This window comes from Grampus griseus, assembly GCF_964374135.1.
Source record: "Grampus griseus genome assembly, chromosome: 20".
NCBI lineage: Eukaryota > Metazoa > Chordata > Mammalia > Artiodactyla > Delphinidae > Grampus > Grampus griseus.
In genome coordinates this window covers 43071973-43093558 of record NC_139014.1, presented here as the reverse complement: position 1 = coordinate 43093558, position 21586 = coordinate 43071973, and the positions used below count along the sequence as shown (strand labels likewise).

At 45.5% G+C, this 21586-nt stretch overlaps 1 protein-coding gene across 1 annotated transcript; it reads right to left on the bottom strand.

Annotated features, from left to right (window-relative positions):
* Nucleotides 1-411: 411 nt before the first annotated feature.
* ZNF18 (zinc finger protein 18) lies at nt 412-20898 on the bottom strand. The gene is made up of 7 exons (XM_082679928.1): nt 20885-20898; nt 14627-15106; nt 13205-13391; nt 12692-12783; nt 6983-7067; nt 6234-6341; nt 412-1971 (listed from the first exon to the last, which is right to left on the bottom strand). Exons 2-7 carry the CDS (start codon nt 15011-15013, stop codon nt 1205-1207), a joined length of 1626 nt encoding a protein of 541 aa, XP_082536054.1. The 5' UTR covers nt 15014-15106; nt 20885-20898; the 3' UTR covers nt 412-1204.
* Between the last annotated feature and the right edge of the window lie 688 nt (nt 20899-21586).

The following is a 21586-nucleotide window of genomic DNA, read 5'->3' as shown; positions in this document are numbered from 1 at the left end:
ATTGGATCAATACTATTGATTTCTTCCTAACACGTACAGACAAAATGAGAGAAGGAAGATTATTTTAGAGGCCAGGACACTTTGGCAAAAATGATGGATGGCCTAAGGGGGACGCCAGGAGAAAGAGGGGCAACTTGAGGCCCCAGAGCAAGTGGGAGGTGGGCACAGAAAGAGGACACCAGAGTGCCCTGCACTGGCCAAGCTCTCACCGGGGCACCAGGCTAGCAAGTTCCCATCACTGTTCTGCTGGCTGGTAAACTTGGTGGGTTTGTACGAGCTGATCTAGGAGCTCAACCACCACTTAGGGTCTGTGAGTTCCAGTCAGCACACAGTGGACGCTGCAGACACAGACAAGACAGGGAGTGACCACCAAGTTTATTGAAAACAAGGGAAGCTTGGAGTTAGCTTTGCACCTTTATGACAAAGACCACACTGAGCTAACTGGCCTCTACGCTCCCCCCTCTGGAACAGAAGACCTGCTCTAGGACCACAGTTCTAAAGGGCGGATGTGAGGTTCTTCCCAGCAGCAGCTGCGGCTAATCCAGTTAAACCCTTCCCAGAGACCACTCCTAAAATGGGACCTCCAAGTGACACATTTTCCCCAAGGGGTCCAAGAGAAGAGATGAGCTGAAAGGTGAAGACTTTTCTTCCTCCTGATGCAGAAGCAAGAAAGTCAACCTGCGTGAAATCCGATCCCGAGGCCAAGATATCCTCCGTGTCTAAAACCATGTCCCAGTCTCTCCTCTCCAATCCATGAAAAAATGAGACAACAGGGATATTTTCTAAGAGATGCAATTTCTACGGATGGAGCCAAGTTTGTTTTTTATTTTTTTAAATAAATTTATTTATTTTTGGCCACGTTGGGTCTTTGTTGCTGCACGCATGCTTTCTCTAGTTGTGGCGAGCGGGGGCTACTCTGCATTGTGGTGCATGAGCTTCTCATTGCGGTGGCTTCTCTCGTTGCGGAGCACGGGCTCTAGGTGCACAGTCTTCAGTAGTTGTGGCACGCGGGCTCTAGAATGCAGGCTCAGTAGTTGTGGCGCACGGGCTTAGTTGCTCCGCGGCATGTGGAATCTTCCCAGACCAGGGCTTGAACCCGTGTCCTCTGCATTGGCAGGCGGATTGTTAACCACTGCGCAACCAGGGAAGCCCGCCAAGTATTTTTAAATGGACCAGGAGACAGACATGGGCTCACAGAGCTTGGCTATTGAAAGGGCTTCTTTCCCAAATGGGATCTTTGATGTTTGGCAAGGCTTGAGCTCCAGCTGAAACTTTTCCCACAGCGGGAGCACTTATACGGTTTCTCTCCTGTGTGAACCCTCTGATGCCTATTAAAGTTGGATCTCTGAATAAAACTCTTCTCACAGATGGGGCACTTATAGGGCTTCTCCCCCGTGTGGATTTTCTCGTGGTGGCGCAGCCCCGAGAAGTCGCTAAAGCCCTTCCCACACGTATCACACTTGCAGGGCTTTTCGCCTGTGTGGATTCGCTGATGCTTCACGAAGTTTGAACTCCGCAGAAAGGCTTTTTTGCAGGTGGGGCACTGAAAGTACGTCTCTCCAGTGTGAGTTCTTTGGTGAAAATCCAGCTGGGAATTCCGGTAGAAGGCTTTCCCACACTCCCTGCAGGTAGGGAGTCTCTGGGCCATGGGGGCTCTCGGCTGCCGTCGTGGGGAGGCCTCTCTCTTCCCCTCCAGCCATGGCATGGACGGCTCTCCGGGAAGAGGTGGCAGATGCTGACCCAGCTGTGTCCCGGAATTCCTCTCTCGGGGAGAGAGCTGCGCCCCTGTCCCCTCACCATGAAGGTTCTCCTGGGCCTCGGGGAGATTCTCTCCTTCTCCAAAGCATCTCGGCTCATCCTTGCTGAAGAGGCCACTCAAGGAAGTCTGAGGAGGCTCTCCTGAGGCTTGGGGGTCCTGGTCCCTGTAGTTCTCCAAGTTTAAGTTCTCTTTGTCATTCTCCTGTCTGTCCCCTGAGAGGAAAAAGAAGATATGGAGCAGCTCAATCAGTGGTCTGCCCTGCTTTGCAACTCATGTGTCAGAGAGAGGGTCATCACAAAACATTAATTCTTTTTACCAAGAGGGCATCGGTGAGTGAAGAAAAACACTGTCCAGCCTGAGCACCTGGCACTCACTTCACGTGTGTCCAGGCTGTGACTCAGCTCTGGAACCAAGGAGAACAACTGACAGCAGAGGATGGCTCCCAGAGGCCATAGTGGCCACCCCCACAAAGAAGCAGCAAGTTTCTTAAGCCCAGGAAAAACAAGTCTAGTATATGAGAGTACTACTCTAAAAACGTATTGGTTTTTATCTAATTATATATAAAAGATAAATATGATCACTAAAAACAATTTGAAAAGCATACACAAGAAAACCAAATCAACCTCAATTATACCACCCAGAGGCAACAACTATGAGTATACATTTCCTTCCAGTCTTATCTAATTTATACATATGTATGTATGTACATATGTATGTGCTTTTTTCTGACACAACCGATACCATACTGTATAAACAGTTCTATTTCTGGCTTTGTAGCCTTTAAATTGTAGATGGTGGTACTTATCAATTCCACATGGATTCTCCCTTTCACAAGTCACCCCAAAATTCATGAAATGCAACCACGTGTCATTTTACTGTGGTTGTGATGCACAGTGAGACTGCTGTGTAAAAGCGAACCCCTCAGTCTGTGCTTGAATCCAGCATTCACTTGTGCTTCATTATGTCACGTAACAGTTAAAGTTTGTTTTTCTCACCATAACTTGGGTTTTTGCTTATTACTACTTAATGATGCATGTAGTAAAGATTTTTATTTTAGTGGTAGAATTTAGCTTCAACTTTTATAAATTACTTTATTCCTGTAGATCTAAAGAAGCTGCTTGCCTTTCTCTTTCCTATATCAGTGTCTTTCAAATTATCAGCTAGAGACCGGAATCTGCTAGAGAACCAGACCTGAACTTGGTAATTCAGAGCCTTATAACATGTTCCTCTCAGATGACAAAGGTACTTTCTCTTTTCTTTAAAGAAGCCTTTATAAATATCATTTTAAAGAGCTGAATAATGGCCCACTGTGGAGACGTCATAATAAACACATAAGAGGAAACATAATTTATTTAAGAGTTCTCCTACTATGGGAATTAAGTTGTTTGTTATATTTTGCTACTATAAATAATATGTGATAAGCCTTTTTCTTCATAAATTCTGCCCACATTTCTGATCAATATCTTAAAGGAGGTTCCTCAAAGTAGAATTACTGTGTCAGTGGGCATGAATGGTATTAAGGCTGTTGACACCTACTGGCAAATCGATTTCCGCAACGACTCTGCCATCCATCCTCGGGTCTGAGAGGCTGGGCAGAGAGGAGGCGAGTGTTCAATACCTGAGCACTGACTGTGTCTCAAGTATCTGCCATTAAGCCTGGTGAAAAATGGCTTCTCATTGGTATAAATTTTAATTCTTTAGTTATTAAAGTTTTTCACACTTATGAGTTATTTTTCATACTCCAAGACTGCTGTCCACTTTTTTTTTTTACTGGGAAAGTCACTTTTTTTCTTATCAGCTTGCATTAACTCCTTCTATATTAAGAAAAATAATCACTTATCTGTCATGTTCGTGAAAAGAGTTTTTCACCGTTTAGTTATTACTTTAATTTTGTTTGGGGTTATTTTTATGTATAGGAGTTGTAGTCTCTTTCTTTTTAAATACAGTCAAATCTATTAATCTTTTAATGATTCTTTTCCGTTGCTTTTATACTTATAAAAAGCTTCCCCAGCTTGACATGAGTCAAACATTTACCCGTTTTCTTCTCTATTATTATTTTATTTTCATATTTTATGTCTTTTTCATCTGTTTCCAACTTATTTTGGTATATGACATACATAAAATTTAAGCTAATTCCTCTTCCCAGTCTTTTTCCTTATTTTGCTCATCCCGTGGATTTGTTCTGCTTCTTCCTTCATCACATATTAAAGTCCTTTATAGACCAGCCTCTGTTCCCAGGCTCTGTCTTCTGTTCCATTGGCCTGTGCATCTATTGTTATATCAGTATCCCACTGTGGTAATGAGTTTACCCTTTTAAAATGATATATTCTTAATATTTACAGACCCAACATTGATGAAACATTCTTCTTTCAAACCTTTTTACTGTTCTTGCAGTATTTTTCCTGATAACTACTTAAGAACCATTTTTCCAAACATAGTTGACCCTTGAACAACGAGGGGTTTGGGGCACCCACCCTGGTGCAGTCAACTTCCGAGTGTAACTTTATAGTCAGCCCTCAGCATCCAGGTTCTGCATCAGTGGATTCAACCAAATGCGGATTGTGTACAAATTTATTGAAAAACATCTGAGCATAAGTGTTCCTGCACAGTTCAAACCTTTGCTATACATGGGTCAACTGTATATATATATATATATATATATATATATATATATATATATATATATATATATATATATATATATATATATATATATATATAATTTTAATCCTTTGGGAATTTGATTAGAGGTATGAGTATGAGGCTTTTTGAGGCTTACTCACCTGCTGACCTTCTTTAACAGTGAGCTGTTCTTCCATATGGTCAAACAAAATAGCGTATCTACCCTCTCCTGGGACATCGCCCCCTGCTCTGAGTCCAGATTTGGCAGACTGCTCACTCTTGTACCTTTGAGACCGGACTAGTCCTTTCCTGTCTTGGTATCACTGTCTCGTCCCTGCACACCTGGACTCCTGCGTCGGCTGCCCACAGGGTTCCCCTCCTCCAAGCGGACCCTCCCGGGCTGTCCTGCACGTGGCTGCTTCCTCAGCCTCTTTCCCCACAAATCCTCTCTCAAGAACCTACAATGGCGTCTCTTTCCCTTATCAAGGCAGGCCGGCTTTATACACTCTCCACAGTCTGGTTCAAGGTAAGATCTAATGGGACCATGTCAGCAGGTGAGATGACGGGAAAGAAAAAAAATAGAATGTTGCCATATGGAGATAGAGTGAGCAAGGTATCACAAATAAAATCCTACCGCATGGGAGTACAGGGGCAATCCCTGTACCTTCCTCTCAATTTTGCTGTGAACCTGAAACTGCTCTAAAAAATAAAGTCTATTAAAACAAAAATCCTACTGCAACAACCTCTAAAGCAGCATTTTCAAACTTTTTTTTTTGTCTGCTACCCACGATAAGAAATACTTTTATATCGAAATATATTTTGATATTTTCTATTCGGTATTATCATTTCATTTTTTAAAATGCTGGTTGCAACCCTATAAAATATTTTCACAACCTGCTAACTGGTCACAAAATGCAGTTTAAAAAATACTGCTCCAAAGGAATCCTTGTGAAGTAGTATTATGGTAAATATATTGCTTAAAATTAAAACCGTATGTCTCATGTGATGCTTGCTCTCTCTGTGGTATTGATACATTAGCGAAGGAAACAATTAATCAGATCTTACTGGGGAGAAAGAATGGCCTGTCATAGAGTTCCCATCCTTGGTCCTTTTATTCCTCCATGGTTCTGGGATCTTTTGTAGATTTGAGGGAGGGAGAGAGAGAGAGAGAGAGAGAGAGAGAGAGAGAGAGAGTGTGTGTGTGTGTGTGTGTGCAGGAATGTTTGACAGTTGATTTTACATAACTGCAATGTTTTTAAAGAATGTAGAATGCAAAGGGTAATTACTGTTTTACAGCAGAACAAGTTCATATTTCTTCGTACCAGTCTTAAAATAATGTGATTTATATGAAGTATTTGATGTTGCTTCTGTTTAATGAGACTTAGATGCATGGAGATCAGCTAGACCATATTTTTCTGTTTGTCTTGTTTATTTTGTTGAGGGTGGGTCAGTTACCATTCACCATAACCAGAGTAAGAAAAGTCTAGTTACTTTGAACCTTCTTGTTAGGAAGGATAATAGTGGCCTGTTAGATAATCTTTTTTTAATAATAGAATTCAACCCATATCTGTTTTGGTCTCAACTGTACTAACCCTAATTCTAAGAAAGAAAGCTGTCAAAACAGGCAAGAGTGAGGCAACAGATCGGATGCGGGGTCTTTCTTCCATGGTTAAATATGTGTCAACAGCCCAATAGTCAGAGACGAGACCCACCTTGGTACTCAAACTGGACTGACCAGATCACGGCCGGTTAGAACCAATGTAATAGAAACCAAGTACGGATATTGCCCCACCACCTCCAATATGATGACTGGAGGTCAGCAATGGCTCTGGACCAGTAGAGGATCACTCACCTATGCAGGTGGATCTTGGGATCTTCTCACTGATGTGTAGGTGTGGTCCTGTCAGCTCTGCCCCACACCCGGCTGGATCAGTCAGGCCATGCTTGGGATTGGAAATGCCTGGCACAGAGAGAGACAACCTGTGGGCCTGGATGAGTGGGAGCACTGGGGGCCAAGCCGTGTTGCTCGAAGGAGGGCCCTGAGCGCAGAGGGAACGAGGGAAGCTCTGGAGACCGCTGAGCATGTGCGGAGCGTCTAAGACACCAGTACTCACGAGAAACCCAGGATATGTGGCGAAGGCCACAGAAAGAAGATTCTGAGAGGGAGGAGTCAGACCACCTGGCAGGCTGGTGCGAGGGTCGTGACTGGGACCCCACGCGTGGTTGGCTGGGACTGTGGTTAGTAGAAAAGGCCATGCGTGGTCGGCCACCGCTGAGCCCCGCCGTAACTCAGCACCTACGAGCTACGTAACCGTGAGCAAATGACTTGATCTGATGCTCACTTTCACCACCTTAAAATGGGGATTCCATCACCTGTTTCACAGATGAGGGGAGTTACTGTACATGAGGAGCCACAACAGTGCCAGGCGCACAGAACACGTCCAATACAGGGAGCTGTCACTGTAGCTCAACCACCTCCAGCTCCGCAGTTCCCAGCCACGTCTCTAAGGACTTCCTTCACCCAGAGAACATCAAGCAGTGCGGCTGTCTCTAAAGCACACGGAAGATGTCTCCTTCCATCAGGCTGACCCATGCCCGTACCTCCTGAGACCATCTTCCCATAAGTCTCCAGCATGAGATCCCAGTATTGCTCCTTCTGAGTGGAATCCAGGTGCCTCCACTGCTCCTAGAGAAAAACACAATGCTGTGAGTCCAGGGAAGGCTTCTGAACCCTCCTTCCCTGCCTGTGGGAGGCTGAGAAGAAAGGAATGGGCCTCAGGATCCTGGCCATCAGATGGTCTGAGAAAGCATGGGAGGAGCTTCAATGGGAAATCGACAGGGTCTGCCTCAGTGTTTCTTGCCGTGGTTAGAAAACATTTAGGTTTTAAGTTCTGTATTTTCTTTTAAGTTGCCTGTTTTTGCGAGTGGAGAAGAAAGAGAAGGCAGGAGCCCTTTCTCCACTTGCCTTTTGCTTAACTCTCTCAGTGCTTATCAGAGAGGTCTTTGAGCAGCAGGGGCCCGATATTCCCCATATTTCATTAAAGTCTGGAAACTCAAGAGGGAAAGGAAAGAAATTTTAAAATGTATTTGTTGGAAAAGCAAGTGCAAATCAGTGAAGGGGTGGGAAGGGTAAAGAATGACATCAGGCGAGTTGTGAGTCTCACTGTGAGACAGACTGTGGCCTCGGAGCAGAAATGCTGCAGCCACACACACTTCGAATCTCCCGACGGTTCTGAGTTTAGGTCCAACAGCAGATCAGTTTTCCTCCAGTGAGTGGGAAATGGAGGGGTTCCCTAGGGAAGCTGTCCCTTGAGTACGCCCAAAACATGCCCTTCTAATCCTATGGAACTGAGCCTGGAGACTCAACGCTGGGAAGGCCATGGAGCTGGGGTCAACTTTTGTGAATCAAATGGCAGTCTCCCCACCAGGAGGCTGACTGTTAAGACACTCAGTTTGTACAGCAGAGTGATGAACAGCGCAGTCACTGGCGTCAGACGCACTGGGATTCATGTCCCAGGTCTGCCATTTCCAGCTGCGTGATCTAGAGGAAGTTACTAAACTTTTCTGGGCCTCAGTCCTCACCTAATGATAGTACTAGACTCAAAACACTGTCTGGAGGTTTAACAGAAGTAACCAAGTGTGAGCTACTTTCAAAGCACCCACTACTTTTCATTCATAGCATTCACCACAGTTTATTAAATATTTATATATATATATGTATACACACACACACACACTCACGAACGTATTTAATGAACAGTTGCCTCTGTAGCACATTCGCACCATGAGAAAAGGACCCTCCACTGTTCTCTCTCAGTTCCCAAGGCCGTGCCCAGGCTGGAGCAGGCGCTCAATAGAAGTTGTCTGGGTGAAACAAAGCCCTTAGCAAACACGTGCTTGGTAGGCGGTCTGTATTCTCATTATCACTACCACATGCAGCCTATGGGTTATCGGGCTCCCAAGGTTCACAGGGAGAATTCAGGGATCCTGCACACTCTCGGAAACCCCAAAGTTGATAACCATCTATTATTGTCATGAACGGCCAGCCAGGCCACAGGCGGCAGAAGTGAGGAGAAGAAGAATGAGAAGAGAAGTCACCCTCCATCACACCCAACTCACTACCCAGGGAGGCCATTCCCCATTCTACATTAACTCTGCCCCCAGTACATTAAGGGGACTGGAAATGGCTGAAAGAGAGTGGAGACGCCAAAAATTCTTTAACTAGCAGATACTAAGCTTTAAAAGAAGAAAAGAAAAGGAGGGATTAAATTTCTTAGGGTGAAAAAAGTGAAAAGGTGAAAAGTGAACTCTATATGTTTATTAACTATAACCACATCTTAAATATGGATTTTAATTTTAAAAAATTTAAAGTAGGAATTTTTAGCAACTTACTTTGTTAATCTTCTGTGAAGGAAGCTACCTTAACAGCCTACTGAAAATAACCAGCTTGAGCAAACACTGCTGAATACAGGAGTCCTCGGTCTTCCTGGTCAAAACACACAGACCCTCACGTCGGCACTGGCAGAGAAAAGGACGGGCTGCCAAGCGTGGTAACATCTGCCTGGAGGCCTGGCTCGCCGGATACAGGCCTCGTCCGTGGGCACCAAGAGAGTAGCCGCCCAGCACAGTACAAGGCAGAAAGGAATACAGCCACCAAATCCCCCAAGGGCCACCATCAGCCCTTTCAAAGCCCAGGAAAGAGGCTTCAGGAGTCTCTGAAAGGCGTGCCTCCAGATTAAAGCCACACATTTACTCAAGGAACTGCCCAGGAGCTAGGGATGCATACGAAGCCCCTTACTTAAGAGGCAAGACACCAACTGCAGCCATCTTCATTTTCTGTCATTTTTATAAGAGGAGAAAAAAGTCCAAATTCCTATTCTGGAAGGATGGAAGTATGAGATCTGATGGGGAAATCATCTCAGTTTCATGTGGAAACAGCACCATCTTGTGGGTTTGTGGGACACTGCCACAACTGACTGGCACACAGGCATCTGTGCTGTGTTCCCTTCCCAAGGTTTGAAGACACAGGAACCGGCGCCAGTGCAACCCCAAGTCTGTGAGACTGTCTCTGACTCAGTCACGGCATCTACCACTGTGGACCTCATACCCTGCCATTGTTCTCGAGGTTCCTAATTTAGGGAACAGATCAGAGGACATGATTCTTTATGCTGTATTTAAACATTCCCTTCAGTTAGTTACAAAAGACTCCATTAAACATCGAGGTCCTTCTGATGCAAATAGTTGTTAGTTTGGGAGAGGGATATTGGGATCGGGTAGGGATGATTTTTGTTTGTTTGGGGTGAGTAGCTGTTAATCAGTTATCCGCTATATATAGGTAATTTATACATTACATATATTTATATACATACATTTATATGGTGCTGCTGGTGAGCATTTGGAATACTGACTGCAAGCTACCCAGAACAAGTCATGGTTAATGTCCTCACGTAATGTAGAGCTAATGTTCAACTCCGCTAGTTAAAATATGTTAATAAATTGTATATGCTTTTCATAGGGATACTCTGTATTTACTATAGAAGCAATAATAATCCTCCAAGTCGACCTGAGATATTTGGCAGAATACCCAAATCTTTTTCACCAAGGAGGCTCCTGCCTAACAGTTTGGTTTCTGCGTCCTTAAAAGCAGGAAGATGGGCACCCTTGAGTCACTGAAAAGCTGTATCCCTTCCCTGCCCCCTCCCCACCCTCTGCCCGGGGTAAACTGCAAAGCTCGGACTCTGGTTTCTAAATCTTTTGAGCCTGGAAAGCTGAGGCTCAGACACATCTACAGCGGCTTCCCTGTGTCCTCACCTTCACTCTCAAGTACCCCACGAGGAAAGTCCCAAAAAGAGCTCCCCAAAGGTTTGAAACAATGCTCTGATTAAGATCTACAGGTGCCTGAAAAAGTTGATTTTTTTTAACATCTTTATTGGAGTATAATTGCTTTACAGTGGTGTGTTAGTTTCTGCTGTATAACAAAGTGAATCAGCTATACGTATACATATATCCCCATATCCCCTCCCTGTTGCGTCTCCCTCCCACCCTCCCTATCCCACCACTCTAGGTGGTCACACAGCACCGAGCTGATCTCCCTGTGCTATGCAGCTGCTTCCCACTAGCTATCTATTTTACGTTTGGTAGTGTATATATGTCCATGCCACTCTCTCGCTTTGTCACAGCTTACCCTTCCCCCTTTCCGTGTCCTCAAGTCCATTCTCTACATCTGCGTCTTTATTCCTGTCCTGCCCCTAGGTTCTTCAGAAAACGTTGATTTTTATCAAATGCAACTTTTCAGAGTTGTTCACCACATAATCAAGATAAACCTGTTCTTGAGACTTGTGTTTACAGCCAAGATGGAGTAACAGGGAATGGATTTACCTCCCTGCTGAAACAACCAAAAACGGGGACAAGATATATGAAACAATGATTTGCAGACGATATACTTTAGGAAGAGCAGAACAGAGATCCCCGTGTGCCCTACAGTTGCCCAAACTTACCACCTGGAGAGGGCCTCCAGAGCAGCAGAAGGAGCTCAGGGTCTGGGGAGGCCAAGAGGGTTACAGAGTTGTCAGCAGGGGAGCTGCACACAGAGAGAGCTCTGGAGATCTGCAGAGGGTCCCCCGCAAGTCAAGGAAAGACCCCCCCCCGAAAGAGGCAGAAGGCACAGTCCCCAGAGTGTTGGAAACACTTCATATTTCCAGCAGCCAGAGTGGAAAACGTTGTCCATCAAGAAGCATAAGGTATAGTATCACCTCAGTACAGGAGGAAGATTAGCCCTAGACTAAAGGCTTCACTGGTGCCATGTAACAAACTGTATCCAAGTAACTTAACTGCATCCCAGAGCAGAGCTCAACAACATTTATAGGAATGCAAAAATATGCAGCCCCAACAATGTAAAATTCACCATGCCTGACATGCAATCAAAGATTACTGGGCATACAAGGAAGTAGGAAAAAACATCTCATAATGAGGAGATCAAACCATCCATCAAAACTGACTCAGAACTGACACAGGTGATAAATTAGCAGACAAGGACATTAATACAGATATTATAAACATATTCCATATGTTCAAGGAGCTGGAGGAAAGATTGAACACATTAAGTACAGACATGAAAGATATGATAAAGCCCAAATTCAAACTTCTAGAGATGAAAAACATCTGAGATGCAAAATACACTGGATGGGATTAAAAGCAGATAAAACACTGCAGAAGAAAAGATTAATGAGCTTGAAGACATAAAACTAGAAACTACACAAAATAAAAGACAGAGATTAAAAAGAGAGAGAGAACAGAGCATCAGTCAGCTGTGGGTCAACTTGAAGAGATCTAATGTATATATACACATGTTAAGATTATACATGTCCCACATGCGTGCTATTCTCACAGTTCCCAAAGAAGCAGAGAAGGCAGGGAGACAGAAAAAGCAGTTGACATAATGGCCAGAATTTTTCTAAATCTGATGAAAGCTATAATCCAGCAGATCCAAGAACTTCAGTGAACCCCAAGAACAAGGAACATGAAGAAAATGACCCCAAGGCTCATCATAGTCAAAATTTTTTAAATCAGAGAGAAACTATTAAAAGCAAGCAAGAAAAATACATGATATGCAGAAGAACAAAGACATGTGGCATGAAGAACAAAGAAGTACATGTGGCATGGTTCCATTTTGTGTAAAATTCCAGAAAATGCAAAGTACTGTATGGTGACAGGAAGCAGAACAGTAGTTGCCTCAGGACTGGGGGAGAGTAGAAGAGCAGCAGGGAGGGTATTACAGAAGGAAGCCTTTGGGGGCGACAGATATGTTTACTATCTTGACTGCAGTTCTGGCTTCACATCTGTATATACCATGTCCAAGAACTGATCGAATTGTACACTTTAAATAAGTGCACTCTATAGTTTGTCAGTCACACCTCCACAAGTGAGTGGGGGAGAGGATAACCTGTCCCCACGTTAGATATAACATTCGAGATCACAAACCGACCCCAACGTGGAGGCCTAGACTAGGAAATGAAATAACAGTCTTTTCTCAGCATAACCCAAAGGTAATAAAAAAGGGAGACAAGATTGCTTCATCACAGCAACTTCTTCGAGGGCCCAGATTCTATTATTAAAGATGACAATTAGGAAACATTCTGCCTTTAAATAAATATTGAAACTCGAGTTTCATTCCACATGTATGGCTGTCATCCTTGCTAGGGCTTCCTCTCTCCTCCGATTCTGAGAACGCTTCCCTTTTCAATCCACGGACTGTTGACAGACCCTCGGAGCGAGGTTCTGGGGTACGAGAAGCAGGGGAACCCCGCTCACCTGAGGTGCTGTGTGGAGAAGGGAGGCTCCAAAGTCTTGGTCTCTGATGAGCCTTTCCTCGGGTCGGGCAGGAAGTGGGGAGGCAGCCAGGGCTGAAGGCGGAGACAGGAAGATTAAAGAATCCCGATGTCCTGTCACCCGCTAGCCAGAGGGCACAGGTGCAAACCTCCACACGTTAGAACCAACGCCTGTTCCGCCATCTGTGATCTCAGACTTGTGCTTACCTCCCTAACCCACTCCAACTCCCCCTACCTTCCCAGCTGCCTCACCCGTGTCTCATCCCACCTCCCTCCCCAGAACCCAAATCCGAAAGGCCTGGCCCTGTCATAAGTGGTTTAAATTGCAGCCTTTGAATCTCCAAATCAGAGTGATTCCTGTATGTCTACCCTGCTTCCGAACTTCCCAGAGACACCCCAATCTAAGCGGCACATCATTTCAATTCACTCTTAGGCCTACTGACCACAATCCCACAATTTCTCCAAGACGGCACCACACACACCACCTGCCCCTCACCTAGTCCTTGTTCCGAGTCGGACTCCTCTTTCACGATGTGGCTCAGTGGCTCCCCAGACCGGCAGGCTGAGTTCTGAAGCCCCAGCTCCTGAGGCACTTCAACATGGGCCTCCGCTTCCCCCAGTGGGCAGCTTTCAGGCTCCGCCTTCTGTGATAAGACTTCCTGTCCCAGAACTTGGATGCTGATCTAGAGACCACATGGTACTAATTACTGAAAGATCCAGAGTAAGGATTTCTGAAAGATACAAAGCTAACCTTCTAGAACGCATCGTAAGGCAGTCCTTAGGGACATGGGGCAGGGAAAGAAAAAAGCGAGCATTTACTTCTGGTCCAGCAGGAACCAGGGAAGGAAACGTCCTGAGAGAGGCCAGAAGCCATGGCCTGCGAGCCCTTCCGACAGGCCACTGATGTTGTGTTTCTACTGGACAGTCTCCACCAATTAAAAGGCAGGCATCTTTGGAACAGCTTCTCAAACATTCTAAAGATGGAATGGGATGGGAGATTTAGCTTCAATCCCTAATGGATAAAAAGTGTGGAGAATCTCAGGGAGTCGGAGTCTTAGAATCAGGTGAGGCATGGGGACACACTGAGATAGTATAACAAGAAATGTGCAACTGGGCTTTGTCCCAGGTTCCTGGCAAGTGCTCCTAAAACCCCTGGAATCTCCTGAAGGACAGGAGTGCCGGGAGCAACTCCTCCTATTCAGAAGGAGCCCCTTTCAACCATCCCTGAGTTGATGCTGACGAGGTGACTCTTGGTGGCCCCTAGACGGCTTCAGGATGGTGGCCGGTCCCAGAGGAACTAATCAGGTGATCAGAGGGTTGGAACTTCCAGCGCCACCCCTCAACCTCCGGGGAAGGGAGAGGGGCTGGAGATTTTCAATCACCAACGGCCAATGATGAAGCAATCATGCCTAAGTAATGAAACCTCCATAATAACTCCTAACCTGTGGGGTTCAGGGAGCTTGTGAGCTGGTGAATACATACAAGTGCCAGGAGGATGGCATGCCCAGATGAGGGAGCAGATGCCCTGTGCCACCCCCATCTCCTCCATTTGGCTGTTTCTCAATCATATCCTTTATAACAAACCGGAAAATACGAGTAAAGTGTCTCCTTGAGATCTATGAGTCACTGTAGCGAACGATCAAACCCGAGGTGGGGGTTGTGGGAACCTTCAAATTTGTAGCCAGTGGGTCATAAGTACGGGTGGCCCCTGCAGCTTGTGATGGGGTATGAAATGGGGTCAGTCTTATGGGACTAGCCCTTATCCTCTGGGGTCTGAGCCAAGCCAGACAGTGTCAGCGAATTGGTTGTTGGTGTGGAAAAGCCTACATATTTGGTGCCAGAAAAACAGACAACACCCCTGCTAAGACCCCAGAGGAGCCCTGTGCTTCAGTCAGAGATCACAAAACTCTCTGCTCACCCACTGCCACAGCTTCTGGGGGTCCCCCCTCAAGCTCTCCACAAGGGTCACTGCTTCCTCCCCGCTGCCTGGACACTGCTTCCGCACCCACATCTGGATCTCCCCGGGCAGGATGGTCAGGAACTGCTCCAACGTCAGGATCTCTAGGATCTGCTCCTTGGTGTGAACCTCTGGCTGCAGCCACTGGGAACAGAGCTTCCGAAGTTGTCTCAGGGTTTCGTGGGGCCCGGACATCACCTGGTAAGGAAACTGCCTGAAAAGCTGGCGTGCAATCTCAGAGCTGGAGGGCTCCCCTCGAGGGGTGTCATCTGGTCCAGAGAACGCGGACTCCTTGGGCTTGGCCAGTGGCGGCGGCAGGACTGGAGCCTGCCCCAGCTCCACGGGCATCGTCTGGCTTGGCAAGTCCTTTTAGGTGATGTGCTTCTGGGATGGAGTTGTCCCTGGGAGAACCAGGTCTTCACAGAGCCTCTCACAGGGACACTGGAGGGGGAGTGACAGTGATGCTATGCGGATGAGAGGGACGCACTTTCAGAAAGGACAAATTCACACGCCCTGCCTGAGAAGCCTCGGAGGCAACCGTGCATCTTCTGAAATCAATGGACACACTAATCTATTTTGAAAGATGGTAAACTTGAAGCCACAGAGCAAACCATTACTACCATATCTAGACTGTCATCATCACCCTGACCATTTTTACAACGTTCTCTCTTGGTCTTCAAAAGGCCAGACCAAGTAGAAAAATGAAACGCACCACATTAAGCGTTCTCACTGTGGGTTTCCAAGTAAACAGCTCTTCTGCAAAACACTCCAATGTCTGCATCCATGTGTCTGCAGACCAAAAAATAAAGCTGAACAAAGACCTTGAAGCCCTAGGAATGAAGGCTAAGGCTGAAATGATCAGATGCTTCCAAAATAAATATGAGGTTGAAGAGAACTCTTCCCCAAAAGGTGCAATGAAATTTCTAAGTGACCTCTTTTGAATGCCATGTTGAAAACTGGGAATTTATGAAAAACCTGTCACACTGAAATTTTCAACACTGGACTGAAAGAAGGTTTAGAATAAATACTGACTACCTCAACAACATTCCTACAGACTTGAAGCAAGTAATCACTCTTTTATGGCGAGTGGTATCAAAATTCAGAAGGCAGCAACTAAGACAGTGAAAAGAGAACTATTAAATGGCAAAGTTAATATTAAGATATTTTTAAACGAGCATGCACTATTTCTAGCTAGCTTTCTTGCATGTAATCCTAATATTAGATTATTGGGTCTATCTTTAAATATTATGAAGGAGCTAGAGGTCATCATTTCTCCATAAAATGAACCACAACAATCAATCACTTGGGTGTCTGGCGTAATCAGAGATCAGTACAACACTGTAGCTTTTGATGGCTGCTTTTTCCTTGAGGTGTAAGAGCAACGTCTTCACCCCCACCACTTCACCCAAACAAGCCACCCTATATCACAGCATCATTTAAAAATAAAACAAACAAAAAAAGAAAGCATTTTTTTTCAAGGGTACAAAAAAGGAAGGAGTAAGGTAAAAAGGATCGATCTAATATTATGTTTCTCATGTGGACCTCACTAACTGTACTTTTTGTTTACGCAGAGACCCATATATTTCATTCATATATTCACGCAGCACCCAGAGTGCTACAGCAACATATGTTCTCAATAATTCAGGAATTCTATTTCCGATCATGGCAGCCCACCTACTGTAAACAATGACAAAACTGGAGAAAACCTAAGAGGCCACTGTTTTCAAGCACTGGCCAACCGGAAAGGCGAGAATGGAATCCCTGAGAGAAGAAAAGCTTGTGAGGAGGGCCACGATCATCCCAGCTGTCTGCCAGGGGAGGATTTCCTAATCCCAGTGCAGAAGGCTGGAGCTTAAGCAGAGACCAGAGGTCTCACTAAACTGAGGAGGCAGAGATCAGCATTTGGAGCTACCGAAGTGGCTGGGATCGGAAGAACACGGCAGCAGGGAGGAGGGAGCTATGGGGTGGAGGCGGAAGTCTGTGCGGGGGGGCCCCCTGTGAGTTCTGGCCAAGGGCTGGGCTGCACTCAGTAGGGTGAAACTATGCAAGGTTCAACAGAGAGCAGTTGCTACCAGGTTAAAGGAGCAAAAGAGGGATACAAAAGGCCAGTCAGTGATGAGAGACATTTGCGTTTCTGACCCTGAGAGGAGAGAGACCTTATTAACACTCAAGGCATCCTGAGATACCAGAAAGGCCACATGTTAGGAGTAAGGACCATGCTCTAGAGAAAGACCTACTCTAAACCTGCCCTAAAAAACTTAAAGCCAAGCTTCAACAAGATCCACAGAAGAGGTCCAGTCTACTGCTCTATTCTGATCCAGTTAGAAGAATTTGGGGAATTCCCTGGCAGTCCAGTGGTTAGGACTCCATGCTTTCACTGCCAAGGGCCCAGGTTCAACCCCTGATCCGGGAGCTAAGATCCCGCAAGCCACACAGCATGGCCAAAAAAAAAGGAATTTGGGAAACACCTTGGGCTTTCCAAAGATCTGCCCTAAAACCAAGCCAACACAAGTTGATCAGTCAGTAATTGAACTGCCTGCTAGAATAAAAATCAGCACTCTTCAGAGGGAGGTAACAGAATCCTTAGGGTCTACAATGTGCCATCCACAATATCCAGGATGCAATCCAAAATTACTACACATGTAAAGAAACAGGAAAATGTGACTCAAAATCAAGGGAAAGCAGTAAAGAGAAACCAACTTCAGATGGCCTGAGGACTTAAAAACAATATAGTCTTTATGACAGAAGAGATAGTGACTTTCTATAGAGAAATAGAAATTATAAAAAGAAACAAATGCAAATTCTAGAAAATGAACCATCAACCCAGAATTCCACATCCAACAAAAACACCTTTCAAAGAAAGAATTAAAGACATTTTTCAGATAAATAAGCTAAGAGAATTTTTCACCAATGACTTGTACTACAAGAAATGCTAAAGGACATTCTTCCAGTTTAAGGGAAACTCATATATACAGAAAGGAATGAAGATCTCCAGAAATGGTAAATACATGGTGAATAAGTTTAAGATACTATGCTTTTATTTCTCCTAACTTCCTTAAAAGGCAACTGACTGTTAAGGCAAAGAAGACAATAGTATAAGTAGAACATAAGACAACTAGAAGTAAAAGATATAAAAATAGCACAAAGGAGAGGGTAAATGGAATTAATCTGTTGTTTTTACATTTATGAACTGCTAATTCAGAAATAGAAAGTTAGAAGTAAGAAGTAGTGTCAGGTGAAGTGACAGATGGGAAATGTAAAGGTGTTAAGTGAGGGGCAGGAAATAAGAAATGTGAATTATAAAGTGGTACAATATTAAAGTATATTCCAATAAGTTAAATGTTGATAATTTAAGGATGCATACTGTTAGCTGTAAAAATATTATACAAAGAGGTATAGCTAAAAGCCAATAGACGAACACTAAAAAACAGTCAATAATATACAGGAAAGGATCAAGAATAAAAATCAGAAAGATCAAATGGAAAAAAGACAATATGATAGATTAATACCCAGCCATATCAATAATTACATTAAATGTAAATGGACTAAACACTTGAATTATAAGGTTGAGATTGTCAAATTTAAAAAAGCAAGACCCAACGGTATGCTGTCTACAAGAGACATTTTATGTATAAAGACAGATAGTTTGGAAATAAAATGGTCGGAAAAAGACATTCCATGCAAACAGCAAGCACATGAAAGCTGGTATGGCTATATTAGTATGTGACCAAGAGACTTCATGACAAAGAGAAAAGAGGGACATTTCATTATGATAAATGGGTCAAATCATCTAGAACACAAAGCAACCTAAATGTGTATGCACCTAATATCAGGTCTAAAGGGACAAATCCTCAATCATAGTTGGAGATTTTAACACTGTTCTCTCAGTAATTGATAGAAAAAATAGACCAAAAAAACCTGTAAGGATATAGAAAATCTGAACAACACTATCACCCAAGTTGATGTAATTGACATTTAAACCAACGACTGCAGGGGCTTCCCTGGTGGCGCAGTGGTTGGGAGTCCACCTGCCGATGCAGGGGACACGGGTTCGTGCCCCAGTCTGGGAGGATCCCACATGCCACAGAGCGGCTGGGCCTGTGGGCCGTGGCCACTGGGCCTGCGTGTCCCGAGCCTGTGCTCTGCAACGGGAGAGGCCACAGCAGTGACCACGTACAGCAAAAAAAAAAAAAAAATTATATATATATATATATAAATATATATATAAACCAACAACTGCAGAATACACATTCATTTCAAGTGCATACGAAGCATCCGTCAAAACAGACCATGTGTATAATTAAGTTTCAAAACACTGGAATCTTAAAGTATAGATTCTCTGACCACAGAGAAATCAATAACTAGAAACCAATAACAATAAGATACCTAGACTATCCGAATATATGGAAATTGTTAAATAACAATAGTAAATAACCTATGACCAAAGAAAACAAACCACACAGGAAATTAAAATATATTTTCATATTGAATGACAATGAAAACACAACATATCAAAATTTGTAGGAAACAGCTAAAGCACTGCTTAGAGAGAAATGAGAAGCTTTAAATAACTGTTAAAATTTTTAATAAATATACACACATCCTTCACTGTCTAGATCTATTTGGATCCTGAGTTTCAAATAACAAGTGGCAAGATGTCAGATAGCAAGAGACTTATCAGTAGAATTATTCACATTTACTTAGTTCCCGAATTAAGATAGCAGTTTAGATAACAGGGAAACTGACTTTCAGGGAAAACTATAGATTATAAAACATTTAAATCTAATTTCAGCAATTATACTCTCACATAATGGTAGGGGTAATGCCTTGCTTATAATTAAATTACTTGATAGATGCTTTATAGATTGATATCCCAATGACTTCATGAGAATCTGCTCCTGTTATGAAAAAAATTTAAAGATATCCCAAATGTATAGTTGCTATACTTATTAAAGCTATAACAAATTAGAATGATTTTTTAAATGAACATCTAGGTAAGGATACTTACTATACATTCATATACAAGTAACCCTTTGCAGAGCACCTACTATTGACAAAGACTGTCTCCTTAATCAAACTTCAGTCAAGCTGAAGTTGACTGAGTCATCTCTTTGACTAGGACTGGCCCTTGGACTCTGTCCTTGTCACTTCCAGTCCAGTTTAGCAAGAATCTTGCTGACTCCAGTTTAGGGAGTCAGCAAGACTTGACATTTGATCAAATTCAACATCCCTTGGTATCTGCTCAAATTCCTTATGGCCGTGGCCTGCCTTCAAGAAAACCGGTCAAGTTGGCTTAGCTAGAGTCCCCCCTTAACCCAGATGTTTCCTCTTAGTAATTTTCCACCCACTGAGCCCACCCCACCCCTTGGCTATAAATTTCCAGTTGCCCTTGTTGTATTCAATCTCTCGCTCCAATACCACAAAGTCCCACGGTAGCCCCCCTGAATAGTCTGCCTTACCGTTTTTAACGAGTCTCTGAGTAACTTTTTCTTTAACACTATGCATCAGCTCCTTATTAGGCTCAGTTCAAGTCGTTTCTAATCCTCACAATTACCCAGCAAGGTGAGTATTACAGTGTACAGATCGGCAACCTCTGAGGCTCACTGCGGCGGCCAAATTCAAACCCAGGAGGCTCTAAGCCTGTGCTCTGGGGAGGAGAGCTGCAAACCTTTGAATTTGGGGGGCGGATTTGGGAGCTGTCACAAAGGGCTGGAGGGGAGGAGAAGCTACAGGCATTTAGCGCCCCGGAGGCCAGGGGGGATCCAGGCCTGCCAGGCGCTGGGCAGTGCTGCCCACTGCGTTCTCCACCCTCCGCCCACGACGCCGACAGCGCCGGGAAAGAGACTCCGGGCATCAGCCCATCCGGGTTCCCTCTTCCCGAGGCTCACTTCCAGCCTTTGGGGGAAGGCAGGAGGGAGGGGCCCCTTTTCGGTCCCAGTCCAGAGACGTGGCCGGAGAGTCCGGAGGGGCCCACAGGCTCAGGGACGCAGGGCCCGGTCCGGGGTACCGGGTCTCCACAACCCCAGAGTCCACTCACAGCCCCGTCGCCCCTCCCCCGCACTCGCCGCGTCCCCGCGCGCGCTCCCGGGCACTCGGGCGCGCGTCCGCCGGCCCGACCGCCGCTCCCGGAGTTCCGGCCGAGTCTGGCGCGGACGCGGGAGGCGCCAGGCCAGACCCCGGGCTGCCGCGGCCAGGCCTGTCAAGCCCGCGTGCGCTCACCTCGAACCGCGGCGCCGGCTCTGGGCACACTTCCGGGAGACGGGAGGCTGCGCGCGCCTCTGGGGCTGGCGGGGCGGGGCGGGGGCGGGGCGGAGGCGCGGGCTCCGATTGGCCGCCCGGGTCGCTCCGCCCCGCCCGCGCCTCCGCGGCGCCGAGGCCACTGTGCGTCGCCTGCAGCGGGCGGTTGGGTCATTCATTCGAGTTCCGCGCGGTCACTCAGTCCTCACCTGGATGTGTAGTGAGCCCCGGGTCTGGGCCGGGCACTTGGACCAAGCACTGCGAGGGCTGCAGAGGTCGTTTTCGTGACTTTCCCAGACCCCTCTGCCAGTCCCACACCCAGAGCTGAAGCTTTCGGGCCGTATCCCAGGTTCTTACCCGGAGTCTCCTTGGGGTTCTCACCTCACTTGGCCTCCCAGGGGCATATGATTTGCCCCGACCTTGCTCTGTCCCGCTTCTCCAGCTCTCACCTACTCTGCATTTCCCGGGCGCTCTCCTTCCACCTCCCCTCTTTTCAGTGTTGAAGTTCAATGGGGCGCCAGCCTGTCTTCCCACCTTGTCTCTCGCCTGTCTGCCCCCCTCACCTCACCCCTTCAACGTGGTGTCTTCCTCGCCTCCTCCCTCCGCTTCTTCACTTTCCCACGTGCCAACAGTGGCCAAGTCCTATGATTTTACCGCCTGTCTATCTCGTCTACACCTCCGCTC